General features: G+C 35.9%; 1 protein-coding gene across 2 annotated transcripts in view; it reads right to left on the reverse strand.

The window, feature by feature from the left end:
• LOC138710870 (periostin) overlaps positions 1–20226 on the reverse strand; it is a 78166-nt gene extending 57940 nt beyond the window's left edge. The window contains exon 1 of one of the 2 annotated variants that reach the window (XM_069842045.1): positions 19943–20226. In XM_069842045.1, coding sequence (XP_069698146.1) covers positions 19943–20117 — 175 coding nt within the window. In that variant the 5' untranslated portion in view covers positions 20118–20226. The remainder of the gene's footprint in view (positions 1–19942) is intronic. The other variant, XM_069842046.1, reaches the window with a different exon arrangement.
• Between the last annotated feature and the right edge of the window lie 4775 nt (positions 20227–25001).

The following is a 25001-nucleotide window of genomic DNA, read 5'->3' on the forward strand; positions in this document are numbered from 1 at the left end:
TGTCAAATTATATCCCTTATTAGAGGACAAATTCCAAATTCGGTATTATCAACACCATCTTTCTACTTTGAGATGTTTTTCCTTCCACACCTTGTGATCTTTAAGATTTCAATGCCGATAACGGCGCGACAAAGGTTCTGTGTAGCTACCTTATCCATCTATTTCTGTCATCTACCATATTTCAGTTCTGTGACTATTAGCAGGGAGCGAAACTTGTTGCCCGATGAAACAGGTTTGCTGTTCATTCACTATAGGTACGGATTTGTTTACTTGAGCGTGAATAGTCATGGTCACCTGTGGAGACAGATAGGTAGAGATCATAGATTTCCGCATAATGATATGAAGCGTAGAATGAATATAGTAATTTCTAATAATATAGGGGAATCGGTAGGCAAATTAATTAACTATTTCAGTTTGAATTTAAAGATTGAAATATAAAAATTATTTAAGCATTCAGTAAACTAGTGATTCAGAAAATTGAAAAATGCAAGTTACATACTTCATATTCATTGTTTGTAAATTTAAATGACAATCCAGTAAATATTATACAGATAGATGCTAATAATGTTAATGCACTCACAGAAAGGGTTAAAACAATAAATTACTTCAAGGATATGAAAAGTATTGATTGCAGTGTAGCGTTTCTCACTTTGAAATACATAGTTTTGAAACAATCATCCAACACTTTCAATGTTAAAACTTAACGTGATTGAGACATTACGAACTCTCATGTTGAATTACCCTGAATTTACACCTGCTGTGTTGAAATGTGTCTGGGTTCCTTGTGCATCTGTTGAATAAATTGATTTATGAAACCTTTTTTTATCATTATTTTGACGCCTAATGCGTAATATAGGGTTATTTTCTCAAGTAAAAATCTCTTTCCAATTTAGGTATATGGAATTATTGCGATTATCTTAAAACTAATTAGCGATAAAACTCGAAATATATTTTATCACGATTTTTTTTTTTCGAAATTAATACGGAATTCTGAGGTCTCAGCCCATAATGTAAGTTACTCGTCGCAGTGGATAAAGCACAGTAAAATAACTAATTAAAAAGTTACTCTTCGACTGCAACACAAAAAAAGTAAATAGCTAACAACTAAGGCAAAGTAGTTCAAGGGAGCATGATCCACGCCGCCTTATATTGTACACAGTAGAAGGACTCTAGAACACAGTTAATCTGAAACCATTTGCCTCTCTCTCATCGGGCAACAAGTTTCGCTCCCTGGTTATTAGAAATGGTAAATGCGAAATGTGCCCAAAAATTGCAAAATTAAGTAATGTTATGTTTAAAAGCATGTTAAGCATATTACCGTGACAAAATGCGAAATGTAGCCTATATGTTTCTACGAAATAAGTGCGAAATTACTTTTTATGAAACTTTTTTTTAATAAAAAAATCAGAGTCTATTTAAAAGCCAGACCACATACAGATTCTTATATTTTTAAATATAGTTCCGTTCCCTCTCCATATTAGCTTTTACAGTACGAATAGTATAAGAATGTGACGTGATACGCTCTTTTTGTTAATCTGTACTGTTATCTCGAGTTTTCAACTAATTTCTCTGGTGCTGGTCGTAGAATATTGGCTGCCTGTGCGATCTCTTTAGGTCCAAACTGTACATAGTTATAGCACGAATGGCTGTACGGACTTGTGCAAAGGATCTTGTGTACATGAGTTTGTATAATTGTGTATCAATAAATGCACTTCATTCATTCATTCATTCTCTTTAGGTCCAGCGTCCACTCACAACAAGTTGTATGTGGTAGCGGATGATTGTGATTGAGTAACAAAATAAAATCACACCATCCTGAGACCGACCTGGCATGGCACGCACGTTTGATACTTGTCCTATCATTTTAATTGCCTCCTTCCACTCGGATACAGAGAGACCATCCCCTGTTTTTATCCAACGGTTAGCTGGCGTGTATTCCTCAAATAATGCCATACCTCTGCCTTTCTGCTTGAGTGTGCACCATTTTTTGTATTCCTCATCTCTTAGTATATTTCTCAGCGTTGTACTAGTTATTTCTTTAGTCACTGCAAGCAATTGTTCTCCTTTTATGCCCAATTTATTAAGAGTAAACATTTCCGGCTAAAAGGGATGAAGTTATAGGAGAATGGAGAAAGTTACACAACGCAGAGCTGCACGCATTATATCCTTCACCTGACATAATTAGGAACATTAAATCCAGACGTTTGAGATGGGCAGGGCATGTAGCACGTATGGGCGAATCCAGAAATGCATATAGAGTGTTAGTTGGGTGGCCAGAGGGGAAAAGACCTTTGGGGAGGCCGAGACGTAGATGGGAAGATAATATTAAAATGGATTTGAGGGAGGTGGGATATGATGATAGAGACTGGATTAATCTTGCTCAGTATAGGGACCAATGGCGGGCTTATGTGAGGGCGGCAATGAATCTCCGGGTTCCTTAAAAGCCAGTAAGTAAGTAAACATTTCCGGCAGAGGAGGAGAGAAGTATAATTGCTAATCAACCAATGGCAGAGGTCTCATTCCACGCTTATCTTGAAGTTGGGCGGTCTGAAGCGTTCCATCCCCTCCCAACTTCAAGACAAACGTGGAATGAGACCTCTGCCATTGGTTGAATAGCAATTATACTTCTCTCCTCCTTTGTTGGCATTGTTAACTTCTCCTGTCAGACATTATGGATCGAAGTACAGGTGAATTCCCAACCACGCTAGCTGACTAAACAATGATTCGTTAGTATCCAGGTTTCGTTCATAGATTAACCCCACCGTGAGTCGTCAACCTGCGATCGAAGAATGCAAATACAGTACAACTTGGTTATAGCGACCTCATTTTGTGCGACACCTCGCCTATAACGTCAAATATTCTGTGGTCCCAACTAATTCCCCATAAGACATATGCTTTTCTACCTTGCTTAATACGACAAACGTATATGCGTCTACCTCGCATATAACGTCATTTTCAACCTCAGTTTGGAATACAATTTTCTAAGAACCAAAGTATTTTAAGAAATATTTTGCTGAAATCTGGCAAATCCTTTACTGTTCCCTTCTGTCATAGACCTCTCGAATGCAGGCAGATTCCCCATCCCATTGCAACCTGCCCGAATTCATGCGGTGTTAATGGAAGTTTTCACTAAGTGCGCGCATTTTAACCCAGTATGGCCACTAAAAGAAGTGAGTGACACTTTAGAAGTCATTAGAATTGCGAACATTTCTATGAAGCTAGGAGAAGGAGCAGTGAAATTGCAACTGAAATAATGAACATAGAATGTAATTTAGAAAGTGTATATTGGGCAAGTAGGAGACAACAGAGTAAAATGACTGATTACTTCACTACTCAGTAAATAAGTTTGGTGAGTAATGAATAAATTGTTTTAATACAGAATACTGTATTTATAATTGTACATGTATTTTATTGTGTTCATGGTATGCTTAAAAGTGAATGCATAAATCTAAAATAAGCTTAATTATGTTTATTATTTTTCATTTTACACCTCACTAGACTGATAAAATGAATCTCGGTTACTACGACACTCGTTTATAACAACATAATTTTCAAGGTACCTTGGATGTCGTTATAACCAAGTTCTACTGTATGATAATGGAGTAGAGATCTGACGGAATGAAGTTAATTCCTAACGTGGGGAAACGGGAAAACTTTGAGAAAACCCCAAATGTTCTCTATACTGAAGTTATGCGCTATAAATGTCATTTGGATTTTTTTTATCCCGTCACAAATGCCTGAAAAATCCGAGGTAGAGTCGTAGGTTGCAATATTTCTTCAGAGAGAATGCAATCCTTGGTGTTATGCGGGAGATGTGAGAAGTAGCAACGCGGAAAAGAGAAAGGAACTACTTGAATGAGCACCGAGGCATGAAGGCGGTTCAGCGAGGTGGTCGTCACGCCTCAGCCGTTTTTGGCATTCTTGAGCTTTGTTACGTCTAACATTTCACGGCGAGGTCATGAGCAACTGATCGCAATCTCGGGGGAAACACTCATATGCGTGTGCACTGATTTTGCACGAGTCTTGCGTCATATCACCTGCAAACCCGACATCGCACAATAAAAACCACTTTCTTTTTTTTAAATAAGGGTAAAATTAAGCTTTTATTCTTTATATTATTTGCGTATATCGTGATTCCCACTGCCAACATTATTTTATATCAATGAGATTTCTTTTGTTTACCTTTTAACTTTGCTCTACAGTATGCCATTATGAAAGTCCAGGATAATAGAGAGGGTTTGGAATTGAACGGGTTACATCAGTCGCGTGTCTATGCGGATAACGTGAATATGTTAGGAAAAAATCCATAAACGATTAGGGAAAATACGGGAATTTTACTTGAAGCAAGTAAAGAAATAGGTTTAGAAGTAAATCCCGAAAAGACAAAGTATATGATTATGTCTTGTGACGAGAATATTGTACGAAATGGAAATATGAAAACTGGAAATTTATCCTTTGAAGAGGTGGAAAAATTCAAATACCTGGGAGCAACAGTAACAAATATAAATGATACTTTTTATTTTTTTTATTTTAGTAGGTTATTTTACGACGCTTTATCAACAGCTTAGGTTATTTAGCGTCTGAATGAAATGAAGGTGATAATGCCGGTGAAATGAGACCAGGGTCCAGCACCGAAAGTTACCCAGCATTTGGTCATATTGGGTTGAGGGAAAACTCCGGAAAAAGCCTCAATCAGGTAACTTGCCCCGATCGGGAATCGAACCCGGGTATAAATGATACTCGGGAGGAAATTAAACACAGAATAAATATGGGAAATGTCTGTTATTATGCGGTTGAGAAACTTTTATCATCCAGTCTGTTGTCAAAAAATCTGAAAGTTAGAATTTATAAAACAGTTATATTACCGGTTGTTCTTTATGGTTATGAAACTTGGACTCTCACTTTGAGAGAGGAACATAGGTTAAGGGTGTTTGAGAATAAGGTGCTTAGGAAAATATTTGGGGCTAAGAGGGATGAAGTTACAGGAGAATGGAGAAAATTACACAACACAGAACTGCACGCATTGTATTCTTCGCCTGACATAATTAGGAACATTAAATCCGGACGTTTGAGATGGGCAGGGCATGTAGCACGTATGGGCGAATCCAGAAATGCATATAGAGTGTCAGTTGGGAGGCCGGTGGGAAAAAGACCCTTGGGGAGGCTGAGACGTGGATGGGAAGATATTAAAATGGATTTGAGGGAGGTGGGATATGATGATAGAGACTGGATTAATCTTGCTCAGGATAGGGACCAATGGTGGGCTTATGTGAGTGCAGCAATGAACCTCCGAGTTCCTTAAAAGTAAGTAAGTAAGTAAGTTAATTCATTTAGATCAAGGGTTCTCAAATTGTGCATCGCGACGCCGTGGTGCGTCACATGTCTTTATCTGGGGCGTTGCGGTTATAAGGAGAAACTAAAATTTATAGTGCATAGTGAAACCCAACATGCAAATTTTCAGTATATGTTTGGCCTATCAGCATCTAATTTTGTATTTTTACATGTAAAAGAATACAAGCTAGTAAAAACGACTATTTTCTTTTAAATACCACGAAATCGAATTGGGGCTTTTTTTTTTTTAAATTTTGGGTATGGGCGTCGTGGTACGGAAAACGTGACATGTAAAGGACGGTGCTGTCTCAAAAAATAAAACAACTCCTGGATTAGATATTCGTTCAGTGTTCTTATACATGCATTCATACATGTACACAAATATTACATATTACATTATAGGCCTACTGTATTACATAGTTCGTACTTTACTTTTACCACATAATACATACAATTATGCATACAGGAACTTTCAAATCATTTAAAAAAAAAAGAAAATATTTATTGAATTGCAGGATTTAACATTCTAAGACGAACTACAGCTGAAACGCAACATTTCTGTTTCAAGTCCAGGTTTATTAATTGATGTTCTGATGGTAAATTTATGAATCATAGTCCCGAAAGTTACGTTAGAAACACGTAAAGAAAGAATTATGGTGCCTTCTGAACAGAGTAAATTAAAATTTATGACCGATCATAGAAAATTCCGAAAACAGGTTACGGAGGAAGCAAGATAAATGGCTGAAACTCGCCCCCGTCGCATGTTCTGTAGATTCGAGTCTTGACGTAGCGTTTTCATTACGGGCCACGCCCTTTCCACTTACGTAATGATACCTGTTGAACTCCCCTTCTACAATGTTATACGATAGGGTTGAATATATGTATAGGAGAACAACGTGACTCTTAACAGTATTTCGTAAATATACAGGAAGTTAATTTTCTTGCGAACTATACGTCTACTGGATAAATTCCGGGAATATATTTAAAAATTAACTTATATACGGAAGTATTCTTTCCAGTAGTACTTTGTTATTACGAAAACTAAGGATGCTTATTCCTTTACCACAGAAACGTTATGGTTAGACCATTTTGTCACGGTTCAGATACCAAATATATTGACACGAAATATATCCTATTCAACATAAAGGTATTTCTGACATCAATATAAAAATCCTTCTTCTAATCTTTCACTTTCCGTCATCCCTCCTTCCATCTATCTTCTTACTTCCTTGTTTTTATTCATGTTCTTTTATCCTTCCTCTTTCCCTTCTTCTATCCTTCTTTCCCTTTTCCCCTCTTCCATCCTTCTTGCTTCTATTTTCCTTCCTTTCTCTATTCCATTCTTCTTTCCCTTCGGGGTATGAAAGTTTATTCCTTTACATGGATATAGCAAATAATTTAATTTTTTATGTTTCTTGAAAGTTCAAGAAAAGAAACTATTTATTAAAATATAATTGATAACTTGATAAAAAAAAAAGTAACTGCGAAAAGACTCAAAACGTAATAATAAGACTGTCTAATCTCGATGACATATTTTTTTAATACGACGAACAAATTATGTGCCGCCACTTCCTTCACAGCACGGTGATTCATAGCTGTGGATGTGCAGGTTGCGCCAAGTAGCCTATCGCCTGTCCGGTTGCAGTCTGTACACATAATGACAACAGTAATTCTAACGTCACATTTAAGTTAACGGTTCGCACAGGTTCAAACCTCTCTCGCAGTAGAATCCCACATCAGACTGATCTATGCCACGATCCAACTATATTCACAGCAGGGGCTATACTAGCTAATGCAGAAGTCTGCACAAATTACGCATTTACAGGCTGTAGCGTTTAATGGAGGCACCGTTAGATGAACGGCCACAGAATTGGCATTTCACGCCAGAAACCAGCAAAGTCTAAGTTACTCTCGCAGAGGTCTCAACCAAAGTCTCGGGATAATAAATATTCCATCACGGACTATCGAGAAGATTACGTAGTAGTAATAGTAATAGCGACAGAAGTAGTGCAAGAGCTCTTTCAAGTGCTGAAGCTATTAAAAGTCGAAATTCAACCTGGGAGAGAAAAGACCAACGAATTTTTCCTGAAACTCTTGAATCAAGGACAGGAATTAGTCGCGACGCTGTTATTCCCGGCGTGACTCCTCTTTGTGTACGTAGGAAGTGAAGGCTCTATAAAGTCTAGGTAGATAGTATCGTTCGCCATTTTTGTTCTTTCGTTGCCAAGCTACCATACGAGGAATCTATTTGCCACACCGTTAAACATTATCATGTCGTAGCTCCTATGATAATAAATCAAACGCACTGTAATTCAGCTAATAATTGAGCAGCAAATAATGTCTTCGTGTACTTTCTGCAAACGCCAACGAAAGAGTCAAAATGGCGGGCGATTATATTAAGTATTTATCGAGCCTTAAGAAATGAATAACGTCTTCATCAGCGAATCACAAGACGCACACGTTTAAATGTAGCCGACCTGCAACGCGATTGGCTGGCGGGAATTGGAGCGACGGGACAGTACTCACAGATTCACTTCCATAGTGGAAGTCACGTTAAGGATTTTATAGTAGGCCTTTCATAAAACCCATCGACGATTGATAGTCACAAGACCATATAAAACTACAGTGAATACATTTTATATTTCCACGCTCGCATGTGGACAGCTGCTCTATGCGCTGCTGATTTCACTTTATCTCCTCGAGCGTGTAAAGATAAAATGTATGCACTATATAAGACGATATCAGTGATAGGCATTTACAATAATAATAATAATAATAATAATAATAATAATAATAATAATAATAATAAATAAGTTTGAATTTCTTGTAGAAAAACTACACACGCTATCTAAATTAGGCCAATGGAACCTAACAAGTAGGCTATTGAATATTTTGGTAATTATTATTAAGGATAAAGTCAATATAAATGAAATAATAAAATTACGGCACCTAAAAAACTCATTATAATCATACACGAAATATAATGCAATTTGAATCTCATTTCTAATCATGGTTAGTTTTAATTCTGTCAATTTCTCACGGCCTTCAATTATATATTGGGGAAATTGGTTCATGTCATTGGTGCTTATTTTCCAAGTAATGTAAAATGAGGAAAGGTTTAAAGCAAGCCAAAGAATGACGCAATCTTTAATCCATTTGACGATTGTAGACTACAGAACTGACTTTTGTTTCAAAGCAATTTTCCTTCTAATTTAATCTAACACCATAAAATATGTGATTCATTAGAAAGCAGGTATTAACATCCTGAATAATGACGCAGAATGTCGCAAGGCAGTTTTTTAATTCATTTCAATTAAACATTTCCCGTGTGTTTCAGTCGTTTGTCCCCAATAAAGCCTTGGTTTTTCTGAACCGACGGATGCAACGTGCGAAAATCCGGACTATGGTTGCGAGGTGCGCAGACCTCGCATCTCGCAGTTATAGAAACCACTCACTATCTCTCATGTAAAAACACACAATTTAACAGGTACGTACCAATCAGCGTTGTGGATAGCAACTACGCCCATCTCTTGATCTAATTGACACAGTATTTCGAAGTGTAACGTCTACTATATATTCGGCAAGCATTAATAGAAAAAATGGCAGAAATTAGTAGAAAGAAAATTATACTGACGTCATAACTTCGGTCGCCATGGAAATGCTTACGTCATATTCGAGAAACTTAAAACAATGTGAACGAGTACATTTCTGTGTTTTTAAATCAAAGTATTTATTACTACTTATATACTACTATGATTATATTTTTCATAAACACGTGTTTATGTGTAAATACTGCAATATACGAATAAACTGGGAGCACAAAGACAAACGTTAAAAGCATTGTAAACAATCTGAAGTCCATAAAAAATGAATGTGAAATTGAAAAATTGTCTGTTATATCCTGTTATAAAGGAATGTGTAATAAGACATTCTGTTAAATAATAATAATAATAATAAAATAATAATAATAATAATAATAATAATAATAATAATAATAATAATAATAATAATAATAATAATAATAATAATAATATCGCTTTATTTATGATTTAAGCATCACTTTAGTGGATATTCATTCATTATAAAATAAGAGCTCTAAATTGATCTGATGTTAAATCGTTTTCCAGTTCTTGATCATAAAGCCCTGTGTTGTTACACATCCGAGCTAATCGAACTTACAGAAACAGCAATTAGAAAATTATACATAAATTAACTCAAATCTATGTCTATCTATAGCGCGTTCAACATCGGCCGCTGTTTTAACAGTGCTTCTTCCGAAGACTTAACGTCACGTCAAAGAAAGTTGTCCATGAATAAAAGACCTCCAGGCCAAATTTTACAGTTTCCTGCTTTATACAAATGGACGTCTCCGCAGGCGTGTGAATTATAACCTCTAATAATGGACTCATGAAAGCATAACCTAGTATTGTTCGGAGATTTATCATCAAGCTAGGCATACTATTAGGTATCCTGGGTAGGGTTAAAAGATTACCAAGTTTATACATTTTTCTAAGAACAAGTATGTATAGCTATATGCGTACAGTTTTGAACTATTTTACTTATATTCTGGAATAATATATGACATTGAAATAAAACACAGAGAAACTTCCGGTAATGAATATATCTCACTAGAGGACATTCCTTATTTACAGGCAGTTTAAAATTCCCCGATAGATATACGTACACGCTTATGGAAAAAGAACTTCTCAATAGCGAGCGGATATTCTTAACAACTGACGGAAGACTTAATTACAGTACGCATGCAATAGGTATGAAGTTTTCTCAATAGCGGACATACTCAGACACGCAATCTTCTTTATTTCACAATTCCTCACACATACTCTTACTACAGTAACTACTATACTGTACAAATCTGGATATATACGACCATTTTCCACGTAGCGATATACTTAGAAGCTTTAATTCAATCAATGTCAAAAGGGCAATAAAAATCATAGCTTTTTTTTTTAATTCAGAATCCCTATTGCAGTAAGATAAGTATCGATACATTTGAGATCACATATCACATATTTAAACGTTACAATAAAATACTGAAAATTTGCTGTACAATTTAATACAATAATATTTAAAGAGATCTTCCATTCTCCATAAATAGGAGATTTCCTACAGTAAAAGGACGACTGGTTATCTTAGTCCTGGGGCATACAGAAAATCAATATACAATAGAGTCTTGATTATTCGAGTTTCGATTAACCGAGGTTCCGTGTTATCCGAGCCCGATCCAAAAAAGAAAATAAGAAATTACTGTAAATACTGTAGAGTATTACATGTTAGTTGTTTTTTAATATATACGTACTATATTTTTAAACGCCTAGAGTTCATATTATTAATCTGATTTGTTCATTATGTTTAGTCTATTAAGTAAAGAGTTCGTCTATGTATACTAATCAAATCACAGTCTTCAGTAACCATCCGTTTTATCAGATTTTTTGCTTATCTGAGGCAGTCTTGGTCCACATTAACTCGGATAATAATGGAGACTCTACTGTACTGATTTACATATGTGTGTCTGAAAGAAATAAGGGCCTAGGCTAGGTTAGGTTAGGTCACGTGGCTAAGGGCGGGTTAGGACGACCCTTTGCACGTCGACCATACTGAGGTCTATTGTGCACCCCGATTGTTATGGCATGAAGGAGGATGAGAGTGTACCAGCCCACTGGCCGCATGTGACAGTAAGGGCCTATACCAATTGCAGTAAATTTGAAAAACTATAAGATTACTAATTTATCTTTATAAATGTGTACCGTAAGTCATACATTATTTTTTTTCATGGTATTGCGTACAATGCACGTCAATCCTTCTACCTGAAAATGTAATAGCCTACATTTTACAGGTTTTACTGAAGCCTGTCATTTTGAACAGGGATAGAGATAAGCCCTTATTCCATTCAGCAACTCATATGTATAAGTCAAAATATACAACGTAAATCTAAATACAAACTTATGTTTAGCCTTCTTCCCTGTCTACTGGAGATAATTCTATTTCTGATGTGGCACAATGTCCAAAAGTTTTGTATGAGCTCGTGATATAGGCTAGTTGGCAATACTGACTCAATACCAGTATTAAACGGATCGTGAAGCTCTGTTAGAGTTGGTTGCATGTAGCAGGCGAAGTCAATGACTATGGGTCATGCCCATGAATTTCATTCATTAACTAACGGTTGTGCCTTTATTGAACCGAGAGCTATATACGTCAAACCATGTGTCAAGTAGTGTGTTGCTTATTCATAGGTCAATCAAGTGTTTTCCAATATTTATATCGCATACCACAAAGGAGACATCTTTTGTTTCACCCAGTGATGCCAAATTTTCTCAGGCTGATACGTAATTCTTCATTCCGAGGTAAGCCCTTACAACGATGGCTTTATTCGCCACAAATATAATTCGACTATTGTCGAGATTTGAATTCCGGTCTACGGTCGTCGTAAGCCATCGCTCTGGCAACTGAGCTACCAAGGCGACTTATGATGACGGATGATTAAAAGAGACGTCAAATGAATTATTGCTACGTAATTACAGTACCAGTTTAGCGTCGACATTGTTTTAACGTGAGTGGCCGGCAGTAGCGGCCGGTGATCGAAATCCTCGGTGAGGCCAGATGCAACTAATTTAAGTGCTTACGATAGGAAATGTTTGTTTATGATATTAATTATTATTATTATATTATTATTATTAATATCATTATTACTGTATTATTATTATTAATCTATTATTATTACTATTAATGAAAAATAATTTCACTCATCAAATAAGTTGTTATGCTGTGAGCTTCAGTGATTGTTTCAGTGTGATGAAGCAACCCATACTATGTGTTGAAATTCCCCAAGATTCAAAATGGATGAATTCCCCTTTCTTTCTTTTCTTTTTATTTTTTTCCTTTGACAGCAACAAACAAGGCCAACAGAGAAGTTTATTGTGCACCACATTACCACTTAACCATTTATGTTGCCCATACCAGGATGCAACAGAAACTCGCGTCAGAAAAATTGTCAGCGATGTCGTAGGTATCTCGGTAGTCTCTCCTTTATTTAAAACTTTCTTTCTTTTAGTATTATTTCTTCTCGGAAAAGGACACACTAACAATGAATTAACTGCACCAGCATTATTTCTCGCATTTGTTTCTGTTTATATTTTCCCGAAATACATAACAACATTGGTCCAGATTCGCTACTGTACTACGAAGTACAATAGTACAACACTCTCGCTTAAGTCATAAACTAAGACATAAGGGGAGAGAATAGTGTGGGTCTCTGCCTGCCAAAGAGCTGGAATTTTGTTATTTATGGCCTATTTAGGAAGACAAGTCACCATTGCTATTCCCACCCCACTCTACCCTTGAGGCCGGCTCATGGAAGGGAGAAGTGAAACCTGACCAGGCCACGATGCCTGACGAATTGTGCCTCAGCTACAACATTTTAAGCGCAAACTCAAAGCCCGCGAAAAGACAGGAAATGCATAAGCTAGACCCGGCACGAGCAATCCTGGCCTCAGGAACAAATTTTATTGCAAAACAGGTCTATATACATCACATGCCAGACCCGGCACGAGCGATCCTGGCCTCAGGAACAAATTTTACTGCAAAACAGGTCTATATACATCACAAAGTTTTCAAATGCTTCTACAGCGATATATGCTTCATTCAAATAACTAATATATTATATAAAAACACAAAATTTGATTTCAGTTAAGCCAAGTGACTGAGGCCGGGCCTCACTTGCCTCAGTCAATCAGCCGCACTGGTGGCTGGCCTTTACACCTGTCAGTTTAACGCGAGTGAAGGGAATCTAAGGAGACGGCGTTTAACAGAGCCTTTCAACTCAGAATCAAAATGAAACATAAGGAAGAAATTAACCGACTTGCTTCTTTCTTAGAACTACTTTAATAATTAATCCCGTAGAATTGAATATTTCGGTAGTGACAGAACACAGTAATCTCTCAATGACTTCAGTAATATGAATGACAGTAATTTACAACTCTTTATTTTTTAAGTTTCTTTAAACGGTAAGTCTTCTTCATTTAAGATATAATTGTGAGTTGACGGAAATGAAGCTATGATGAAATGAAAATGGAAATATAAATGAAATTCAGCTTTCACCTTGTCCAAATTCGAACGATGTGAAAAACCGAGACATTAAGCGGCTGAACATTTACTAAAGCCAGAAAACGTCCAAAAGACTTAGGTATTAAAGCTTAAACTGAATAAAATGGAAGGTTTCTATCCATCTTCTAAGTGATCTTCCTCGGACCTTTCTACCTCTTCTTGACTTGTACGACATTGTTGCTTTTGGAAATCCGAGAATCTTTCATCCTTTCTACATCCATTTCCATTTTTGTCTGCAATAGATTTCTGGAGATTTAAACGCCAGAATTGGCTATCAACCGCTTCTAAATTTTGTAGTGACACAAGATGAAAATATCATAAACAACAATAGCAAAACGCTATAACTGTCAATTATAGATCACTATTTAACGATTCTTTCCACAGCAAATGATATTAATAGAGCCATAAATTTTGTCTGGTACTGTCCACTAGAGTCAAAAGCTATATGAAATGTCGTAAATCCTATGCCATGAGAATCCTAGCTTTATTTGATTTTATAAGGAAGCCACATTAAGGAATTTCATCGCTGGGTTTGAAACCGCATATTCTGATTTAACGAAAATTATGAAAAAATTGTCTGATGAATGAAAAGACTGGACTGATTCGTTACGATTTCAGTGTTTTTTTTTAAGCGAGACGTATATTTAGCTGTACAAATTATCGAGGTTTTTGTAGCCTATAGTAAGAAATTATCGATTTATCGAATGATTAATTACTTTATTTAATGACATATTAAACTGAAGAGGTTACTCAAACAGAAACAAGTGATTAAATTTGCCTCAAGGCTTATCTCTATCTTTCACGTGTCATAAAATATTTATTATTTGTGAATCTCAGTTGTCCTCCTTTTTCGAAGTCATGTTAAAGCATCTATCGCGGGTTTTGAATCGCGAACCTCGGTCGTATTGACAAGCATGGTAACCATTCCATCACCGAGAAGACTTCTAATTCTGAAGAAAAGTGGAGCCAGAAGAATTAACTGAAGTTATAAGAGGATCAGTCCAATTAAAAATGTTATTTCAGGCCTTTTGAAAGCAGGAAAAAATGTTAAATCTCCTAATTAACTTGTACTCAAGTCTAAAATACTTTTAAAAACAATAATAAGCCGCGTCTGTGGCTCAGGATTAACGTCTTCTAGTACCATCCACACAGCCAGAGTTCGATCCCCGGCCTGGTAGTGATGACATTTCTGATCGATAAAGCACACGTAGCAGAGACTTTTTCTCGGGGTATTTCAATTTCCCTCTTTCATTCCACCCATACTCTTCGCCTCACTTCACCTATCCTCAATAATAAAAAGTAGACTGGTGTAAATTCTTGGAGACAGTTCAAGTTTCTGATTATGATACAGGAAGGGGTTGGACTTCCTTCTTATCAGATACTCATCTGTAGGTTGGGATACCGCTCTGTCACAGTTGAAGGAGAATTGTCCGCCTGTCAGCATCGGATTCATTTATCAAACTGGAATAATCAACGCATATATAGGACAATGATGCTCAAATTGATCAGGAAGAGGATAAGAAATTGATTGGGTCACTGGCTGGGAAGAAACTGCCTACTGAAGGATGCACTAGAAGGAATGGTGAACAGGAGAAGGGTTCGGGGTAGAAGAAGATATCAGATCATAGACGACATTAAGATATATGGATCATATGAGGAAACGAAGAGGAAGGCAGAAAATAGGCAAGATTGGAGAAAGCTGGGTTTGCAGTGAAAGACCTGCCCTTGAGCAGAACACGAAATGAAATGTAGGACACACAATGGAGCATTGCGAACTTAGGTACGTGGATACATCCCGTCCCGGCCCTCTACAAACCAATCCAAACCATAGAAAGCATTCCATCACCGAGATCATTTGTAATTGTGAAAAAACTGTGGGACATAAGAATGAGCGAAGTTAAGAGTATCTGTCCAATTAAAATGTTATTTTGATGTCTTGATAGCAGAATAAATAAGATTAAGTCTCCTAATTAATTTTTACTCAATATACTGTACCTTTAAAGGAAGAAGAATGATCAAATATTAATACGATGAAGAGAACATTAAAAGAAAATACTTCTGGGTGTTCATTTCAAAGTGTGTCATGACATCACTGTTGTTGGGTCACCGATTTGAAGCGAGTTTCAGCTTATATGTTAGAGAAGTTGCCTATTATTTAAGGCGTTCTTCAATCTGAACTTGAGAAGGTGTACGGTATAACTTGAACGTCGTAGCAACAGATGGCGGTCTGTACGGTCTGTGTGCTACCATAACCTTTTTCGAACTGTGTTTTGCGCCGGCAAGTCGTACGCAGGGTATTTGTTATCATCGGTTGCGTACGGAACATTCCACAACACAAATCAAATGCTCCGTGTCCATGTTGACCGTCGAAGTTAATGTCAACAAATACGTAAGTAATCGTCTTAACCCTCTCCCCATATCCCGACAGTACGTATTTCCAAACAGTTCACATTCCTGCCACTACCGGCGTTACCGTACGTATCGGTACGTACTCTTCAGAATGAACGCCGTACTTGCTAGGCAACTTCTCTGCCTCTTAGGTTATACACCTCTGCGGAAGTGTAGGAAGATTGAATTCTCTAGGCTCATCAGCTAGCCACATGGCGGCATACAGCGAGCCATGACACATTTTGAACTGAACACCCAGTATATCCTGTGTACGTTCAATGTTTGGGGAATTAACCAAATCATAAGGTCAAAATCTACCTTGAAAGCCTATAACCTATAAAAAATGTATGTAGACTATATGTAAAATTTGTAAAAGGTAAATGGTATCCTGTCATACCTCTGATTGAGGTTCTGCTGATATTTACACTGGCGATCAAAGATATCGATAGTGATCAATAATTTGTTGGTGTAAGTGTGGCTTCTTTAGTTATTACTTCTAATAAAGTAATAAAATTGGGTAATAATTATTAATTAACATTTTATCGTGGACCGGATCAAAATTATTTTTGTTTCCGAGTTACTTCAGACCAAAAGTAGCTTATGTTAATCGCATCCTTAGTTATGAGGAAGATCACTGAAAATCTACCGTCTGTATCGTGCTTGGATAGTGGCGGAATTTTTTTTATCATAATTTCCAGGAGGCTTTAGAATGCAGTCACCCTCCTGACAAATTGAGTAGTTTACCGGTTCTTTTCGAGGGTAAAAAGGCGACTGGAGCGTGGTGTTGACCACATCACTTTCTCGTGGCGAGGTCAAGAAAGTCTGTGAGCTAAATCTCCACTGTCCACATAAGCAGTATAGCAGAGATCTTAAAGCATCTGCACTGCGTGCTCTAAAGAACCCGCCCGCACAACACTTCCTTAAGTGCGACGATTGTACAGATACGGAAATAAAATTTGGAGCTCCCTTATTGCGCATGTGCAGTAAACAAGAGCCCCTATATATATGCTACTTGTGGACAGTTGTGCGAAATTGTTGGCTACATACAGGTGGACTCCCATCAAGACTCGCTCCAAAATTTAATTGCGTATCTATACTATCTTGCTAAAACGTGTTGGATTTGCATTGCTTGTAGTATGGGCACGTAATACAAGCGCTTTGACATTCCTGCTCTAACGAGGAAATATTATGATGGGGTCAGATAAAAAAGTTGCATTTTTTTTCTTTCACCATGTTAATAATGTCAAAAAAAGTGTTTATGCAAATTTTGGCCACTCGATCGCAATTACGAGGGCCGTAAAAAATAAGTTCGTCAGGAGCCGTTAACAGAGAAAAACACAATTTCATTGGAAAAATTAATTTGAACAGACACAACAACTGTTGAGCTATTTCAACAGTTGTTGAACTGATGCATTTGTCATATCATGAAATCAACAGAGAGGTGCAGACGGCTGTCAAACGCTGGTTCCGATCCCAGGCGGCAGACTTCTACGACACAAGAATACAATATACTATAATTGTAAATTGTATTGTATAATTATTAATTATAATTGTATTGTATAATTATTAATTTCAATTCAGGAATCCGCCCCTGAGCACGACTTCTACTCTTTCAGGGGCGAGCTAAAGTTTCTCTGCATATTTTATAATTTATGTTACATATTAGCAAAATAATAAATAAATAAATAAATAAATACATAAATAAATAAATAAATACATAAATAAATAAATAAAAATTGATCCCATGATATGACAAATGTCTCAATTCCAGTGGGGGGGATATGTTGACAAATAGCGCAACAATTGCTGTATCTGTTTCAATAAATCTTTACATGCAATATTGTGCTTTTTTCTGTAAACGCCCCCAGGGAAAATTACTTTCTGGACGGCCTCGTAATTGCGGTCGAGTGGCCAAAATTTGTATAAGCACTTGTTTTAACATTATTAACATAATGGAAGAAAAAAATTAACTTTTTTATCTGCCTTCATCAGAATGTTTGCTTGTAAGCCTATCCAGCTCGCCCCAAATACCTTCGTTTCTTATACACATGACGGATAACTTTCTTCGTTGTTTTCAGACAATAACGATAAAACCCAGTGGTACCACTATCATTTTGCACTACGTGGGAAAGCGAATGTTATCAGTAGTACTGACTGTGCAACAATGTCGAGGTATAGGGCAAACCTACTTACCTATACAACAAAAAGCTTATATGCAAGGCATACAAAAGTTTTAATAAACCAAACCTAACTTGTCACTGATCTTCGACCTCACAATTCTATGTATCATCTACCTACCAAAAAAAAGTATATGTAATGCATAAAAAAACCGTGAACAATCCAAAACTAACGTAACAATGATTACTTATTTCTTTTTCCATATATTGGCAGCTCTGAGACATCAATTTCTGCTAGATATAGGGTAAAGGTTGGTAAATGGTGATACTAATAATATTATTAAAGTTCTTTTTGAGAATTGTTTTTACAATTTTACTGTGCGAGAGAATGACCGGTTTTGTGCAGAAACTTGTCCACGAACATTCCCTTAATACGTTGACGCAAAAAATCGATCTTTCACTCGCTCAGTAAAATTGTAATAGATTCTCAAAAAGAACTATCATAATATTATACCAACCTTTACCCTACTCTCAACTATAAATGACGATATGTAATGCAATGACACATCATCGGTTTCTTGGTAAAAGTGACCAAGTCACATTGAAGCCTTCCAAGCATTATGAAAATTTAAGACATAATGTTATATTAAAAACTAATAATATAGCACATTTATCTTCAAAATAACTAATTACTAACATCTAAATAAGTACAGTGATTTTTGGATGGATCATTAAACCTTTAAATGGCTTTCCCAACAATTTTGCATTTTGGACTTGGTCACTTTTACCAAGAAACCGACAACATGTATGTGCGAATTGTTTATTTAGTGGAATTTTGTTAATGTAATATATTACATGCCATATATTTACTTAATCTGTGCCTTGTGTACATTTGTGAAGTTATCCCATCTCTCAGTTTAATATTGTCATTTAAAAACACAACGAAAATCAGACATATATGGTGTGTAGCGAGATCGAAGATTCAATCAGTAAGATACAGAAAGCCAAGGACAGAGTGTTTATGTTTGATCTGCAGGCTTAGCGGACGAGGAGAGTAAATACCGATCACACAGACGTGTCAAGCACGTGTGTTCCAGAAGCCCGACAAAAAGCTATTTAAAAATACAGATCTTAAACAATTTTTGTGCGAGATCGTGCGTATTTGCTTGGTTTCCGCACAAAACCAATCCGCGGAAAGTCTAAAATTCCACATTCCGTATTCCCAACCTAACACACATAACAATTTCCCTCTTCTTACCGCTTAAATGACATATTGATTTTACTGCTTTAGGCTTTTAACATATTATTTTTAGAGACGTTCAATATAGTAATAATTATGAATTGGAAACTTACCACTGCAATTTCACCTAAATTTGACTGTTAATTATTGTTTTTAAATATTTGCAAAAATCATTACATAACCTTACCGTTTGTTTTAAGTTCGCATTTATAGACTGGGGGAAAAAAAGACAGACGTATATCATGGCCTGCTGGAGTATAGTAAACACAGAAAACATTTTAAAGCAACAATGTTGAAGATAGATTTTTTGTTTTCCAAAATTTCCGTCATTGAACAGAAACCAAGATGGAGATTTCATTGCAACTAATTAGAAATTCCTCTTTCAGGTATGTAATAAACTATCTTCGCACAAAATAATGTACGATACACGAGCGGTATGTTTTCTTTCAATTCTCGGAAATTAAAAAAGCTCAACTACATTTCGCTTTTTCAAACTTTTCCTCGAACATGAAAACTTCAACATACCGCTCTTTTAACGCATATTACTATTGGAGTCTGTTCCTTGTGCCTAATGGTTTTTACAGACATATTTTTTCCTCTCTTTTGCCTCTTCTTTTAAGTGTGACTTTTCAAGCGTGGTTTCGACGCTGAGATTTTTAAAGGTTCCCTTTTCATGCCAACATCCATACATCTCCGGGGGTTTTAGAGCGAAAAATAAAAATCCTATAATAGATCTATAACATACCTGACATTTTCACTTCATCGTTGTTGAAGACAAGCCATAGTGAGAAGAACTGGTCAACGTTGAGATTGTCCGTTAATACGAAGTCTATCCCCGAGGTGTCGGGGAGCTGGGGGGGAGCACCTGTCACTGACACGGACACTGAGGCCAGACAGAGCACCAGTAACGGCAGAGCCATGACAGTAGAGATCGACGTCCTCTGCACCACAACAACCCGCCAACTGCTGGCTCGCTCGTGCAGCCGATCCTAAAGAAGGCAGACCCGCCAGGAAGGAAAAGTTGCTGCTTGCCACTGCAAAGAGAGGTGGAACTTGATTGCTTGCAGCGCTGCCACGCGGCGGACACGGGCGTACTACTCTCGTGAAAACAAGACAATCGATTTCACCGAAGACGCGCTTGTTTGACAATGTCAAGGGCGAAGTGAAGGCCTTTGTAACGTAACAACAATACGTACAGTTAGACGAACTCTTGAGCGTGTAAGAAACTTTCTCTCCGCTCAGTAAAGTAACATCAAATATACATTGGGCATAACTTTTATAATAATAATAATAATAATAATAATAATAATAATAATAATAATAATAATAATTTACGGAGGGAATGTTTCTTCTGACCAGTGTTTCAAAACTTTTTGTTACGAATATTTTTTTCCACAAGATCTAAAAATCTCGAAATCGATTGTTTGCGGCATCAAATTTCTTTTAACATTTCGTATACCGTAATGAGAAAGCAAAAATAATGACTGATCTTTCTGGGACAACAGCTTATAAGAACATATGACAAAATAAAATATTACGTACGAATATAACCAAAGCTTAATTTCCGTGAGAACGTGAGAAAGCGGCGATATGATGTAACTGGCATGCAAAATTTATTGACACATTGACCTGCAATATATAGGGGTTAATGTATAGCAAAAAAAAAAAAAAAAAAAAAAAAAAAAAATTGGGAACTCCACCTGAGCTCATTGCCCAGAAGAAATAGTGGCCCATTTACATTAGTCTTGAATAGGCTTATTTGTATATTCAAATTATGTGAGGAAACACATCGTACCATAATCATATCATATCATATCATATCATATCATATCATATCATATCATATCATATCATATCATATCTATCGTATCGTAATCGTATCAAAACATATATCTATCTATCATCGTATCGTATCGGATCCTAACATAACATATATCGTACCGTATCATATCATATCGCAATAGTAATCGTATCCTATCGTATCGTAATCATAACATAATACAATATATCATATCTATCGTATCATATCGTATCGTAATCCTAACATATATCGCATCGTATCATAACATAACATAAAATAACAATCATATCATATCATATCATATCATATCATATCATATATCGTATCGTAATCGTATCCTATCGTATCATAATCGTAATCGTATCGTAATAAAATTGTAATCATACCATTATCACATATCATATATCGTATCGTAATCATATCCTATCGTATCATAGTCGTAATTGTATCGTATCGTAATAAAATTGTAATCACATCATATCATACCATACCACATATATCATATCATATCATATCATATCATATCATATCATATCATATCATATCATATCATATATCATATCGTAATCGTATCCTACCGTATCATAATCGTAATCGTACCGTAATAAAATTGTAATCATATCGTATCATATCATATCATATCATATCATATCATATCATATCATATCATATCATATCATATCATATCATATCATATCATATCATATCATATCATATCGTAATCGTATCCTATCGTATCATATCGTATCGTAATAAAATTGTAAACATATCATATCATATCATATCATATCATATCATATCATATCATATCATATCATATCATATCATATCATATCATAACATATCATATCATATCATATCACATCATATCATATCATATCATATCATATCATATCGTAATAAAATTGTAAACATATCATATCATATCATATCATATCATATCATATCATATCATATCATATCATATCATATCATATCATATCATATCATATCATATCATATCACATATTGTACCCGTGTTACATGTTCGCAGTTGGATCCTAGATTCGCTGATTCAAGTCCGGCGAAAGGCGGTGGATTTTAATGAGTGCTAAATCATTATCATGGCTTCCTCCGACAGGGACGTAAAGCTAGTACGGCACGTAAAGTAATCTTGTCCCTAACAGACGGCTCCAAGCTAAATTCATTATCATTCTCGACCATGTTGAACTTCGACGCTGAGTAATCTCTCCAGGTGAAAGACCTGATAAGTTGAAGCATTTCTACTACTACTACCTCGACTGCCACCACTACTATTACTACTACTACAGACCAGTCCTGTTCAATCTTCGACGATCTAATAATCATACTTTCCACCAGATCAGATGTCCGTGGATTCAAATCCGTTCAAGAACGATAAAATCTTTAGCATGGTTTCCTTTGGAAGGAAAGTAAACCTGAGACGTCATGTCTTATATTTACAGGAAGTAAAAGAATCTCGTTCCTGAATGGGAGGCTCTAGACAAAATTAACCAACTATTTCTCTAAATTTTATTCTAAGGTAGCACACAAAACCCGTACTGCTGGCCTAAGTATACGTGGAATTATCCCATCTTCAACCTATAATACAGCTATCTATCTATCTATCTATCTATCTATCTATCTATCTATCTATCTATCTATCTATCTATCTATCTATCTATCTATCTATCTATCTATCTATCTATCTATCTATCTATCTATCTATCTATCTATCTATCTATCCATCCATCCATCCATCCATCCATCCATCCATCCATCCATCCATCCATCCATCCATCCATCCATCCATCCATCCATCCATCCATCCATCCATCCATCCATCCATCCATCCATCCATCCATCCATCCATCCATCCATCCATCCATCCATCCATCCATCCATCCATCCATCCATCCATCCATCCATCCATCCATCCATCCATCCATCCATCCATCCATCCATCCATCCATCCATCCATCTATCTATCTATCTATCTATCTATCTATCTATCTATCTATCTATCTATCTATCTATCTATCTATCTATCTATCTATCTATCCACCATACCATATCATATATCATGCCATGCCATATTTTACCAATATCATAACATATACTGTAGGATATGATACAATATTTTATTATATCATGCCATGTTATATCCTACATAGGCTATGTACATATCATTTTTCATTTTAAGAACGGGATCTCCGGTCTTACCCTACCACTCTTGTGAGAAATATGAACCAGCACTAGATATTCACAACTAGCAACATTATCTGGAAATATTAGCACGGCGCGTAGTCACGCCTGAGACAACGCATCGTAAATGCAAGTCAAAAAACGTACATTCTATGAGAAAAGTGAAAGTAGCTCCACTTCATTGCAGGGAATCGAACGTAGATCCACTGAAATTGTAGCCAGAAACGCCACTGCTTGTGCCACAGCGGAGGGTAAGTTATTGGTTGGAATTAGAAAATATTTTCAGAATAAGATAACTAATAATTCAGTGAACATAATCAACAATGTTGAATCGAATTGTAAAGACAAAGCAAGTTAAAAGCATCACATGACTCGCAGTCTATAAAGTAAACAAGATACTCGTATATCAAGTTAAACAAAGTAGACACGAGATTTCTCAGAAGAACAACTGTGACATATCACAAAAGAAATTACGAAATTCTGCAGGAAACCATAAATTAATGAGTGTAAGCACAACTGGATGAAACACGTTACAAGAATATATTAATGAATACACACTTGGCTTGACATTCCGAGCTCTGGACCTGGGACGGATCCATTACATTGGTTCATTGTGGGATTTATACAGAATGGACCGTAAATCATGTCATTAATTTCAGAAGGTTATTCTCTGGGATATTTCAAACAAAAATGTTTAATAAAATTTTGCTCGTTTTTGCTTCCTTTTCGAGATAAAAATTGTTTTACTTGAAACATTTCATAGCGTACTTTGGGAAAGCCTTTGATTTGATTCCCAATATGCTCAGTAAGTTTAAGAGACCAGTGTATTATAATGGATGATTGAAAGAATTTTAGTTTTGTCCTTTAAATACGCAGAAATTTGATCCGAACAAATGTAACGTTGTAAAATTTCTTTATATATATAATTTGAACTGGTAATGGAAATTACGGGAAAACGGCTGAACGGATTTTAATAAATTACCCCTCATTTTGAAGCTTGGAACTCAAAGTTTTTAAGAAAAATAGTAGTTTTCAGTGAAATGTCAATTTTTCAACATAATTTTCCTATTTTCTAAAATCCATCTCTCATCAGTTTTGAGAACTAGCTAATTGCATTTCAGAATAAAACAAAACACACATTACAGTAAACAATATTACACGAAGGCCATGATCTGCAAGAATGCTGACATATTTAGAGCTCAAATTAAATTTGTTATTAAGAACTTAACTTACTAAAAATAATTTACAGGTTAAATTCTGTGGTGTGTAATTTTCTAGGTAGAGCTGTGTATTGGATATTAAAAACTACAAAACGTGAGGTGGTTTGATGGCATTATTACCATTAGAAATAAAATATTATTGTAGTTAATGCCATGATGTGACTATTTTTCATTAATTATACATATTAATGCTATTGATGATATGAAAGTGAAACGTTTTGGGGTTATATAAGTAGTGTAGAGAATAACTTAAATTAGGTTTTGATTTCTATATTTTACTGAGTGGCGGCTATATAGTATATGTTAGTGAAAGCTATAAATCTTACGTAAGATAATAATATTATTAAAAATCAAATATTTTTATAGTTATTAATCAAGTGGGGTTGGGTCTTTTTCATATATTTAATGGCGGTGTGGTGTATTTATATGCGTGGTTCTCTTCAGTATTGGCTCGAGAGAGAGTATCTTTCATTGTTATGGAAACAAATAACTTTTAGAATGTCTGGTATTCTTCATTGAAAATAAATCTGAAAAACGTTTATTTGAACGTCTAATGAACTTACATAGTTTGCAGTATTTTC

The sequence above is a fragment of the Periplaneta americana genome, chromosome 12, assembly GCF_040183065.1.
Source record: "Periplaneta americana isolate PAMFEO1 chromosome 12, P.americana_PAMFEO1_priV1, whole genome shotgun sequence".
In the NCBI taxonomy this organism is placed as follows: Eukaryota; Metazoa; Arthropoda; class Insecta; order Blattodea; family Blattidae; genus Periplaneta; species Periplaneta americana.